This window comes from Calidris pugnax, unplaced genomic scaffold (genome assembly GCF_001431845.1).
Source record: "Calidris pugnax isolate Ruff unplaced genomic scaffold, ASM143184v1 scaffold92, whole genome shotgun sequence".
Lineage (NCBI taxonomy): Eukaryota > Metazoa > Chordata > Aves > Charadriiformes > Scolopacidae > Calidris > Calidris pugnax.
In genome coordinates this window covers 104,099-115,996 of record NW_015090823.1, presented here as the reverse complement: position 1 = coordinate 115,996, position 11,898 = coordinate 104,099, and the positions used below count along the sequence as shown (strand labels likewise).

The following is an 11,898-nucleotide window of genomic DNA, read 5'->3' as shown; positions in this document are numbered from 1 at the left end:
AATGGCCGAGCCCCGGCGGCCCCCCCCGCTGCTGCCCCGCGGGCTCGGGCCCGTCCGCGTCGGCTTCTACGACATCGAGGGCACGCTGGGCAAAGGCAACTTCGCCGTGGTCAAGCTGGCGCGGCACCGCATCACGCGCAGCGAGGTGAGGCGAGGCGAGGAGAAGGGGGCCGCGGTTCGCCCCCTACCCCGGCCTAGCCCGGCCGTGCCGCCGGGCCCCTCCCGCGGCCGCCGGGCCTCGTTGGGCGGCCCGGCTCGGGAGCCCTCGGGGCCTGGAGTGCGCGCAGGGCTGCGGGGGGGGCTGCTGCAGGCTACGGGGGGAGATGCCCGGCGGGGGTCCTCTCAGCGGGGCGTACGGGGGGCCGGCTGGCGCTGGGGTTACCGGGCTCCGCTCCAGGCTGCGGAGCGGCGGGCGGGCAGCCGGCCTCAGGGCTCTGCCGGAGGGCTGGGGGTTCCTGGGGGGTGGCCGGGGCGGCTCGGCCGGGGGCGTGCAGCAGCGCCCTTGCAGGCTGCTTGCTCCTTTTGTCCCTTGCAGTACTGGAGCCCTCCTCCTGTAGGGGAGGCGGGGGAGATTTTATTTACCTGAGGTGTTCGGCTGCGGGCAGGCTGTGGAGCGGGAGCCCTGGCCGCCGTTCTAGTTGGTTTTCTTGCTTCCATCTTCCTGGCAAGGGCAGTGGCTCAGGCCTCCGGGTCCGGCTGTCGCGGGGTGCCCCGGTGGCTGAGGCCGGGGCCGGCGAGTTGCTGTCACCGTGAGGATGCTCGGGTCGGGAGGGTGCAGAGGGCGGGCGGCTGTTGGCTTAGCTCGTAAACGTAGTCGTCAGATAGCGGTAACTTTCTGTCAATTGGGAAGGTTCAGACCTTATGCTGTGCGTGCTTTCATATCCTGAATATTTTACGGTTTCGTGACCTGTCCAATACTTGCAGATGAGCAGTCCTTCCACCTCGGTAACCTGTTTTAGCAAAGGGACTTCTGTGTGTGTCCTGAATTCTTCGGTACATCGTCCCGCTAGTTAACCAAATTCAACCATTCTTAGTCTCTTTGTTTAACCACCCCCTGCTCCCCCATGTATGCTACTCGGTGATTACTAGCCTGTGGATTGTTAATATGTTATGCTTTACCTAAAACAACTGATTGTAAGTCTGTGTGGGTAAAATGTGGTTATGTTAACTTCTTTAAAACAGGTATCTAATGAAAGTAACAGCTTTGAAAATCAGTTTCCTCTTACATTTTCTTCTTAGGTAGTTTTAGTCGCTACTCCTAGAGGTAAGCTTTTTGTAAGGCTCTGTTATGGTTGCTTTCATTGTTTACTGAAGAAGAGCTTACTGTGCTGCTCTGTACCAGACAGAAGTAAATAAAATATTGTCTGTTGTGCAAGGTAAAAAAAAAAACCACTGAAAAGACTTGCAATTATTCAGTTACTGTGGTCATGTGGTAAAATCATTCCTTATAGGAATGAAAAATGCCCTTAGTTTGGACCACAGTTAAGGAAAACAAACCTGCAAGGCTAACATTGTTCTGGTTGTGCAGTGATAGATGAGTTTTGCATCCCAAGTATTAAAAGAAATTTCTCAAGTTTCAAAATAAACTTAATTACTTCTGAATCCTTCTTCACTGTTACTGAAGAGCCAAGCAAAGGCCTTGTGATGTTAAGTGTGCTGTTTCCAAGTTTGATGCTATATGCCAAACTTGTAAATGCTTTGCTTTAAGATAGTAAGTTGTCATTTATTTCTGAGTGCTCATTTTTTTGGCAAACTTTGTTATGGGGATGAAAACTTGTCCGATAAGATTTTTCCATCTGTGACCTAAGAAATTGCTGACTTTGAGTGCGTTCTAATACAGTCTTAATATATTTTTTTTAACTAGTTTTCCTTTTCAGAGGAGCCTTGTGTGTCCAGTCTGAAGCCTTGTTATCTTCTGCGTGATTTTCACAGCAGATTTGCCTGTATTGGAGATTTGTGTCAAGGTCTTTCATTTTTCAGTACAGCTACTTTGACTTTCTGCAGTAAGAGACGAAAGAGTGTTTATCGAGAACTTAAGTGCTGACTTAGTTGCTGGAAGTATTTACGTGGTCTTTTCGGAAGAGGAACCCTATTAAGATCGCTTCTAATGGTGTCAGGGTAAACTAATTCCAGCCAAATACTACTTTGAATAAGCATTTCAAGTTTGGGCCACCTCACTTGATTTGGTGTTAGGTCACTGTGCACATAAAGTGGAAGTCCTGCTTATTAATGTTTCTAGATGGAAGGCTGTTCATATTTCAAACTTGTTCTAAACTGTTGCTTAAATTTCTTGAGTTGCTAATCTCTTACATTCATCTGTGCCTTTATTAAACTTCCAGTGGAAGAATATTCAGTTTATTAGGTTCTGGAAAGACTGCACCTGTGTACCATCAGGTCTGTACTGCAGTAATGTCTGCACTGTGTTGCTATTGAGTCTTGCTCAGAAAACCCTTTTAAAATGGACTATTTCCTTGTCTGACTTTCTCCTGAATCTCCCGATTTGAACCCTTTAAATTCAGAACCTGTTTGTTGTTGGGCTTCTTTAGCATCAGTACTTTGAAATTGTACTTCATGTGACTTTGACCTATAAAAATATTTGCCTGTTTTTTACATAACTCTTGATGAGCCAATAACTGTCAAATAAAAAAGGATGTGATCTTATTACCTTGAAAGGTCAGCACTTACAGATTAAGTACAGAATCCAATCTTTTTGTGGAAAAACCTACATATCAGACTATAAAATTGTTGCTTGAACTGAAAATAGCAAATACGGTTGCCATAAATTATTAGCAAAGTATAGGTGAAAATAAAATGAAGCTAGGCATGATGCAGAAGATATACATATGACAAGGGAGTAGATGGTGTGTGACAACAAACTCGGAAATCAGAACTTGAATCCTGTATTAATGCAACACGAAAATTGCATGACTAAACAGTCAAACAGAAAGATCCACAATGATGCTGCAAGGGCTGAAACACCTCCCCTATGAAGACAGGCTGAGAGAGTTGGGGGGGGGTTCAGCCTGGAGAAGAGAAGGCCCCAGGGAGACCTTAGAGCCCCTTCCAGTCCCTAAAGAGGCTACAGGAGGGATGGGGAGGGACTCTTGATCAGGGAGGGGAGCCATAGGACAAGGGGTGGTGGTTTTAAACTGGAAGAGGGGAGATTTAGATTAGAAATTCTTTGCTGTGAGGGTGGTGAGACAGTGGCCCAGGTTGCCCAGAGAAGCTGTGGATGCCCCATCCTTGGAGGAGTTCAAGACCATGTTGGACGGGGCATTGAGTAACCTGGTCTAGTGGGAGGTGTCCCTGCCCATGGCAGGGGGGTTGGAACTTGACGATCTTTAAGGTCCCTTTCAGCCCAAACCACTCCATGATTCTAAATGTGAAAGTGAAGAAAAATGATAGGATTTATATTTATTTGTAGTAACAGAAGTAGCGCATGACCCTCTTAGATGACAGTCCATGCAGGGTGCCTCAGAGGGCGCTACATGGTTGAACGTGACCTTTGCTTTGCTGCTTGTTTGTGTGTTTGTTGCCATTTAAGCTAATGACATGTGGTTCCCTACCATGCTAATTTATTCTGTTGCCAAGAAATTCCGTGATCTCAGGGTAACTTTTGCTAATGAGGCATGTAAAAGTAAGTAGAATTTTTCCTCAGAAGGAGAAGACGAGACTAAGAAAAAAGAACAAAAGTAATTGGAAGCATAAAGTTCAAGAAGATGGATATTTGCTTTTACTGAAATATGATGATGTGTGAAATAATGAACAGTAATAAAAAGCTCTCAGCATAGATGAAGGTTCTAGTTGGAAAAAACCAATGTGCTTTAAGGATGAAGGAAAGCCTTTGTGAATAGGCTATGTGTGAGAGAGTCATGTTCCCCACCCACCCCCAAAATTCTGTAACTGATATCCCCTGAGGATTAGTCATCTACAGAAGAATACTATCCATTCCTCAGAGGAAAATGAAACCCTTCCAACTAGTATGTCCTTATAGTTCACAGTTATGCTTTCAGCTGTCTGGTATATTACAGGTGCTTTGCACTTTTCTCTGAAAATTACCAGCTCCTGATACAAGATGTGATACTAGTTGGCGTGTGAGTGCCTGATCGAGTGTGCTTAGATACGTGTAAAAACTGATAAAAGTGGAGACAGCAGCACACAGTTTGGGTTAGTGGAGTGATTCAATGGAAAAATGACACTATTGCCAAAAAAACCCCCCAAAAGCAAGGTGGTGAACTGTTTGCAGCTGTGGGCTCTCTAGATCTGTTGTAAGGGGGAGAGGAGGAACACACATCTGGAGGCAGAGTGGGAGCTCACAGGTAGATCTGGTTGGGCATAATGTGCTGCCCTAAGAGGGGGTTCATGCTTTTATAAATCCGTGATATCCGAACACTTTGCTGTTGCAAATTAGAGTCGCTTTAGATTGCAGGAGGTTGTGTTTGTTAGTTTTAATGCAGTTTGTTTATTTTTAGGATGTATTGGGTTAACTCCTCAAATCTCAATTTCTGTAACCTGCATGAAAGCTTAACGCTTGCACTGACGTGGACAAATACCTTTTTGTATGCTAACTTGTTAGGCCACATTGGGGGAGGTTGTGGTTTGGTTTGTTGGGTTATTTTTTTAAAGACTAGGTTGGAGAATTAAATGTATAATATAAAAACAATGAAAATTAGAAGCTGGAGTAGCTGAAGGGTAGAAGAACTTTCCTCTTTTTAGACAAGCATTTCACCTTCAGTGCTTGACAGTTTCAATTCCCAGATGTCAGATGAGGATTGAGCAAACTCCAGTTCTCTAGGCCTTTAGTAAAAGTAGGAAGGAAATGTGTGCTATGCCTAGTATTTTTAAATTAAAAGAAATAGTGAAAGTTGCAAAGACATTTTGGAATGTACACCTTTAAGCAGCAAGAGCTGGTGATAGGGGAACGTAGATATGGGAAGGAAGAGGTTTCCATGTTTTTCTTGTCATTTGAAGTATATACTAATGCTATATTGCTGTTGGGGATTTTTTAGTTTGTTGTCTTTTATTTTCCTTAGGAAAAGTGATATCTATTAAAAAAAAAAAGCCAAAGCTAGAGTCATAAAACTTGTGTAAGTGTCCATAAGTTGCCATGTGCCAAATTACAGTCAGTTTGCTTGTGCTGTGGCAACAATTGACCATACTAGAGAATGAGAATTCATTTCTGTGTGCAGTCAGTCTCTCTGCACTGTCTTCAAAAGATTAAAGTGATATTCCAACATCTCTGCAAGATTCTAGTAGTTGTTAACAAGCTGTATATTCAGGAACAAAACACACTTTTCAGATAGGAAACTGTTCCCCATCTTGAAGCAGCTTCTCCACCTCTAAGAATTGCTTCCCTTTTTCCTGTCATCGTGACACAGCTGAGATTATGGACAAAAGTGAGCAGTTGCTATTGAATGCCCTGTTCCTTTTTACACTGTTAAGAAGAAGTTGCTGTATTTTAAGTATTTCCAAGTGGTTTTTCTCTAAATCTTCTATGGCCCTGGCAAGATGTGTGAAAACTGAAGATTCAGAATAGACGGAGATAACTAATCTGCATTTGACTGTAGAAGCAGTGGTGCCAGATGCTACTATGCTGCTTCTCCCATAGAAGCCCTCCACTGTGTGCACGTATATAATATACACATTGAGAGTTGTACAAGGATTGCAAATAGCAAAATTTTTTCCTTCAAGTAGGCACACACTTTTACTCTGTTCAAAACCCACAGCTTAATATTACCAAATAACTCCATATTGTAAGACAAAATATGGTTTGATGTAATATGGTAGGTTTTTTTAAACTGAAAACCTATTTGAACTGGAAATACAGCTTATTCTTCATTAGTTTGCATCTCAAATAAGATAATTAGTAGAGAGCATGCTTAGAAGTATTTCAGATATGAGAGACCAAACTAATGTGGTTATATAGCACACACTTTTATGAATATATCAGTGATAGCTGTCAACTGAATGACCCAGCTAAAGAAGTCATTTGTCTCTTTTTGAACAGATCATGGATGTAGCAGCACAAAATGCATCTCTTAACATGAGGACATAGGTAGCAAGTAGCCTGCTGAGACAGTGGCTCATTCTGTACTGCTCCAAAACAGTTTGTTTTCCAACAGTTGCAAAGTCACATTTGCAGGAGTTCAGGATTAACTGACTTAATAAAGGGCATTTTATTAATGCTGTCATTACCATCTGGCAATCTCTTCATAAAAACATTTTTGTGGAAGTATTCATCGAAGTCCTTGATGCATGTACCTGAATGCCCAGCATGTAAACAAAACAGTTGTTTTCAGGCTCAAAAGCTGTAAATGCAGAATACTTTCATCAGTGATACATGTTAGTGTTATAATTTTGCGAGTAGGTGGGTGATTGTGTAGACAATATAGAATGTTACTCTGTGCTTCTGTGGATTGTTAACCTTTTGTGAATTGTTCTAAATCTACGACTACTTTTTACTTGTGGTATGGGAGGTAAGGAAATGTTTCAAAACTATTGAAAAAGGATGTTCCTGGAGGCATTCTGCTCCCAAGAAGTGTGTGACCTGAAGACTTGTTTTCTTGCTCCCACACTCTCAGAAGAATTTGGTTTCAATCTTTCAATGATCTTTGGGAATTACTATATTTCTAAATGTGTGCAAGAAGGAGATTGGATAGGAAACTTCTGGAAAAGGAAAAAAGTAGGAAATACTGGAACATGAAATGCTGTTCTTGGCCAGAAAGTGTAGTGAAGGTTATAGCAGGATTTTGTAGCCATGCTTCCCAAATTTATATGACCCATTATTTTCTTACTATTCTTTTTTAAATACTTCTTTCCTCTAATGAAATTTTACTGGTTGTTGCTTAGGAAGTAAGATCTGTTCAAGGATTTTAACCATGTAAAGGTTAAAAATGTCTTCTCCATATTTTTATTTTGTATAAAATCATGTTTTAATAACTGAAGTGATTAGATAGTTGCATAGTCTTATTAGTCTTGGAAAACATAGAACTCCAGTAGGCACTGATTATTAAGAAATTGATGTGGAAATGGAGTATTTAACTCATTTGTCCTTCTTCAGTTTTAAAGATTATCTAGGGTTTTTTTAGTGGGAAGAGGATACTTTTATCTGGGAAAACAAGGTTAAAAACAGATCTATTTTTTGTTGGAACTCTTTGCAGATGTTAGAAACTGCACTGCTCAGAATAATGCCTGATATCTCTGGAGAAAGTTGGCAACAGACATTTGTAAATAGGTTTGGAAGTGGTAACAGGCTGTATTTGAAGTAATGGTGTAGGCTGGGGTAATGTGAAAAATGAAGGAGAAACCAGCTTGTGTCTCTGGTTCGTTCAGAGAGATGGTGGAAAATAAATTAGAGGAAGTGGAGAAAAGTGACATGTGGGTTGTTTTTAATAAATATTTCCTGATGTATATTTAAGAATTTGGTCAGGCTTTAGTGGTTTGGTTGGATTACTTTGATATTTTATAACTTTCTAGTGAAGTGATTTCTTCTTAGGCTAATAAATTGTGCCTGCAAAAAATAAACAATAACCAGAAGTCATTTTATCAGGTGTGATCTTAAATTAGGCCAGGGAGACTTAAGGGTATGGTTTTGTGTTGTGTTTTTTTGTTAGGCTGCATGAATGATTGTTTGCATCCTCTGCTGCTACACGGCATATAATCAGACCAAATAAGGAAGCAGCTTGCTGTTCTGCCTTTATAAGTGAGGGAAAGGGGACCTGCTGAGAGAATGAGCAATTGCTGTAGGGAGTAGTCAAAGGGAGTGCAAATCTGGCAAGACCAAGTGGGAAGTATGTGTTTGGATAGTCCAGTTCCATGCACGTTACTGTTCTTTTTTTGCCTGTATCCTGTTCCTTGCATGTGTGAAGCCAGGCCTTTATTATCAAGTTTTATGTGTATACCAAATGCAAGGCAGAAAAATGATTTTGTTGTTCAAAGGAGTGGGAATAGGATGAGAGGGTAACAAATAGGAGCAGAAGCAGGTGATCCACGTGTTTTCTTTGCATGATTTAGAGATACTGTCTTTGTAGTCAAAAGACAGAAACTTTCAAAGGGAGATCTGTGATCTTTTAGGACCATTTTGGTTATGGCTGTTCCTATGCGCTTCTCAGTGTGACCATAGTGTAGTATGAAAGGGGGCGGAGTAGATGCGTTAATAGAGTGTTGTAAATACAAGTAGCTGGCAGAAGACAATGGGGAAGCATCTTCTGAAAAGATCAGGCATTGGGATACCCTACATTGCTGTTACACTAGGATAGAAGAAAGTTGCAGAGAGCTGGGGAGGAGGAGGGCGGTGGCAATGTGGAGTGGTTGAATACCATTTCAGGTACCATTTCTTCCCAAGTGTCTGCTGTTAGGTTTTGAAGAATAAAGTCTGTGGAGTAACTCATATTTAATGGTGAAAGCGTTGTAGGATGTGAACCCTTTTTCTTGCTTTCTGTCTAATGGCTGTATATATCATTATACTTTATGTATTGTTTTTTGATAAATCTAGTTTCAGTGAGATTTACATTAACTGGACATTGTTTTTCTAAAAAAAAAGGCCACACCTATCTCTTGAAAAAAGTTTTAAAAATGATTGCTTTGAAAAATAGTCATCTTCTGCTTCAGCTATGTAAGAGTGCATCCTGAATCTTAAAAGCAACTTTTCACTGATAATAAGGCTAGATCAGTTTATTCAGTCATAGCAAAATCTTATTTTTGTGGTGGTTGGGGAAGACAAGTGACTTTTGAAGAGGTTATCAAGCAAAAGCATACTGAAATGAAGTCAATAAATAGTTAATTCTGAATTCACGTGGATCCATAATCAGCCTTACTGGAGATAATGAGGTTCACCTCCTGTGGATTTTTGTCTCCTGCATAGCAGCTGCCTCCTATAGTTCAATAGTTTATGAAATGCAGTTATAATTGGAAGCATTTGTGTGACATATATTGTTTGCTCATGCTTCAGCATTGATAATGTGATATTCAGGGTGAATAAGCACCATTTATATATTCAGCATTCTTTAGTATTGTTATCTTTTGCATGATTTTTATAGAAGCTACATTTTTCTTCATTTTTGATTTAAATTTTTTTTAATGTCTGTTGGAAATTTTTAGTCTCCTAAGCATGTGTAGTTCTCTGTAATTGCAGGTATTGCCTAAAAACAAGGTCAACAGGACCAATATCTACAGTCTAAAGTAATTGAAATCTGTTTGCAAGGTTTGACTGACAAATATCTTTATATAGGTTTTTTTGCCTTGAACAGATGAACTGCACGTTTCTTATGTAGTAGTATATTAATTACAGTTAAAATAAGTATGTAACAGTTGAAACTACATGGATCCACCATGTTTTGATAATTTGAATTGAGCAGTGTTTCTTTTAAAATACCATTTTGCATTTGTGGAATTCAAATTGGCTACCTTGACTTCAGAAATGGACACAGTTAGGCTTTTTAAGAAGACTTTTGCCTTTATAATGCTGCTACATGGGGGCTTCTCAGTTGTTCCCACCTGCTGCTGATATACAAATGTTCTGCACCCGGGCTTGTTAGAGCACTGGTCTCCATCACCTGCTCTGTTTTCTACTTCCTGTAAAATTTTCTTTTTCTGACATGCTGAGGTAGGTGAGGTAGCCTGCAGGCACTTAGTAGGGCTACTGACATGTTTAATGTTGTGTTGCTGTATTTCTAAGTGTGGGATATGTATTTCTGAGCTAGAAGAAAACCTCCAGTTATTTGGGGTTGCATTATTCCCTTTATAATGAGGATAAACTAATGAGGAAAATGTTGGAGTTTTAATCTCACTTTTTTTCTATTTGTCTGCAGGTAGCAATAAAAATCATTGATAAGTCTCAGCTGGATGCTGTGAATCTGGAGAAGATCTACCGAGAAGTGCAGATAATGAAAATGCTTGATCACCCACACATTATAAAGCTCTACCAGGTAGGGTTAGTGGTGTCTTGTTTTCCTTTTCTTCCTATCTATTGCTCCTGTATGAAGAGTTCACTCTAAACCAGTGACTTCTGGCAGATCACCAGTCTGCAACAAACTCGGCTTTTCTGGAATTGATTTGCATTGGATAAGTGTTTAATTTTCTTGAAAGTACATCAGTTGTGGCCTTTTTCATTCTATGGTAATCTGCTTAAAATACACAGAAGGTTGTAAATTTTATGTTAGTCAAAGAGCTGAAGTGGAAATACCTGGAGGTGAGAGGCTTTGCTGTCTGTTAGTAGGCAAGGAACTATGTAAACTAGAGCCGGGTAGGAGTTTTCGGCATAATGTGAGAGTACCAGCTGTGATGGTCTGTGTGGAGAGAGTGGTTTTCTCTAGTCAAGTCCTGGCTCAGCGCAGATGGAGGAGTACTGGCACCCTTTTTATCTTATCCAAAGATGATATGTCGTAAATCCAGATTCTGCAGATGTGCTTGTGATGTAAATGCACACACCAAGCAAGAGCTTCTCAAACATTTCATCTTAAAGTGCATTTACTAGGAGACTTATTTTTGGATTTATTTTTGTTGGAATCTTTCATCTCACTTCTGTTGTGGATATGGACAATTTGATATTTATCCTGTAGTGAATTATGTGTGTTGTGGTCTTGAACGCATCCCTTTATAACATAAGGATGAATAATTATGGTACAGCAATGTGTATTTACATAAGAGGCAAACCTGCACTTGTGATAATGCATACAATTGCAGACAATGAAAACTTTTGCAAGTTTTCCCTTGTCACTTTTTATAGTGTGCATAGTTTGTATAGTAAAACAGGTTTTTTTTATATTGTTTCTTTTCTGTTTCATTTTCTGTTCCTGCTAGCATATGGTAAAATACTTGAGGCTGCTGGCATTTCTGCTTCAGTTAAGTCTTGCTTTTAAGGCTTTCCGGAGAATATTCCCTTTGGGGTCTGTCTGTTAGTGTTCTGTTTAACAAATCACATGGTGCTTCTGAGATACTCTCTTGCTTGTTTCAAATAAACCTAGCTCAACAAACAAATGCAGATTTGTGCATGCTAAAATCAACCTTTGAATTTAAGTTCATCTAATTAAGTCTATAAAAGCAACATGAGCACAAGGACCTGGACCTATGTTTTACTGAATAAGGATGAAGATCCCGGGTTTAGACTTGTTCAGCTTTAATTTCATCTTATGGGAAAGAGACTGCCACTTCCTTTTTAAAATATTGATTCACTGAGCCAGAACTCAAGGAGTTAAATTTCGAACTAGTTTGAGTAATATCTACCACAGTTCCTTGTGGATGAAACACAAAAATGGTAAAGGAGAGAGGAATTGTGGTAGGGAGGAGAGTCTGAGAATAGTCAATTTAAGTCTGGAAATCAGTAAGATCACTTGAAGAGGAGGGGAATTGTTATGTACTGCTTACCACTTTATAGTTAAGGGATTGGCTTGTTAGAAATGCATTTCATAGATCAGTGAGTTTATTTTTTAAAATGTCTCACTAGTTTGCTTGTATAATGTGCCTGTCGCTGTACTGTGGCCACACCAGAAGTTTCTGAATTGTCTCGTGTCAAGGAACTACTGAGGATTGTCAAGTTAGGTAATGAAGCTAGCAATCTTGGCTTCATTAAGAATGGTTCCATATATGTATGTAATCCACAGACTGTTGCAGCTTCCTGTTTCCAAATGTTGGTTTAAAACAGTGTTTCCAAACTGTTTTGCCTTCCAGATACAGACATTTAAGTCATAGCATGTTCAGCTATTATAGAGTTAAACAAGGGTGCGGGAGAGACTGAAAACAGCATCTTGTTCAGTCTGCTGGCTTGTCAGTGTTTTTTGGTAATTCTGCTGGGTTTATAACTATATATGGTTCAGGATTTGCCTTTTTTTTAAAAAAAAAAAACAACATTCCTCTAAAAAGAATTTATTTGTGAGCAGTCTTGTAGTACTTTCAAGCTTG

The 11,898-nt window shown here is 40.3% G+C and overlaps 1 protein-coding gene across 1 annotated transcript in view; it reads left to right on the top strand.

Annotated features, from left to right (window-relative positions):
- The first annotated feature begins 1 nt into the window (after position 1).
- Positions 2 to 11,898, top strand: part of SIK2 (salt inducible kinase 2) — a 55,475-nt gene continuing 43,578 nt past the window's right edge. The window contains exons 1-2 of the mRNA XM_014939931.1: positions 2 to 145; positions 9,810 to 9,926. Of these exons, the coding sequence (XP_014795417.1) occupies positions 2 to 145; positions 9,810 to 9,926 (261 nt within the window). The remainder of the gene's footprint in view (positions 146 to 9,809; positions 9,927 to 11,898) is intronic.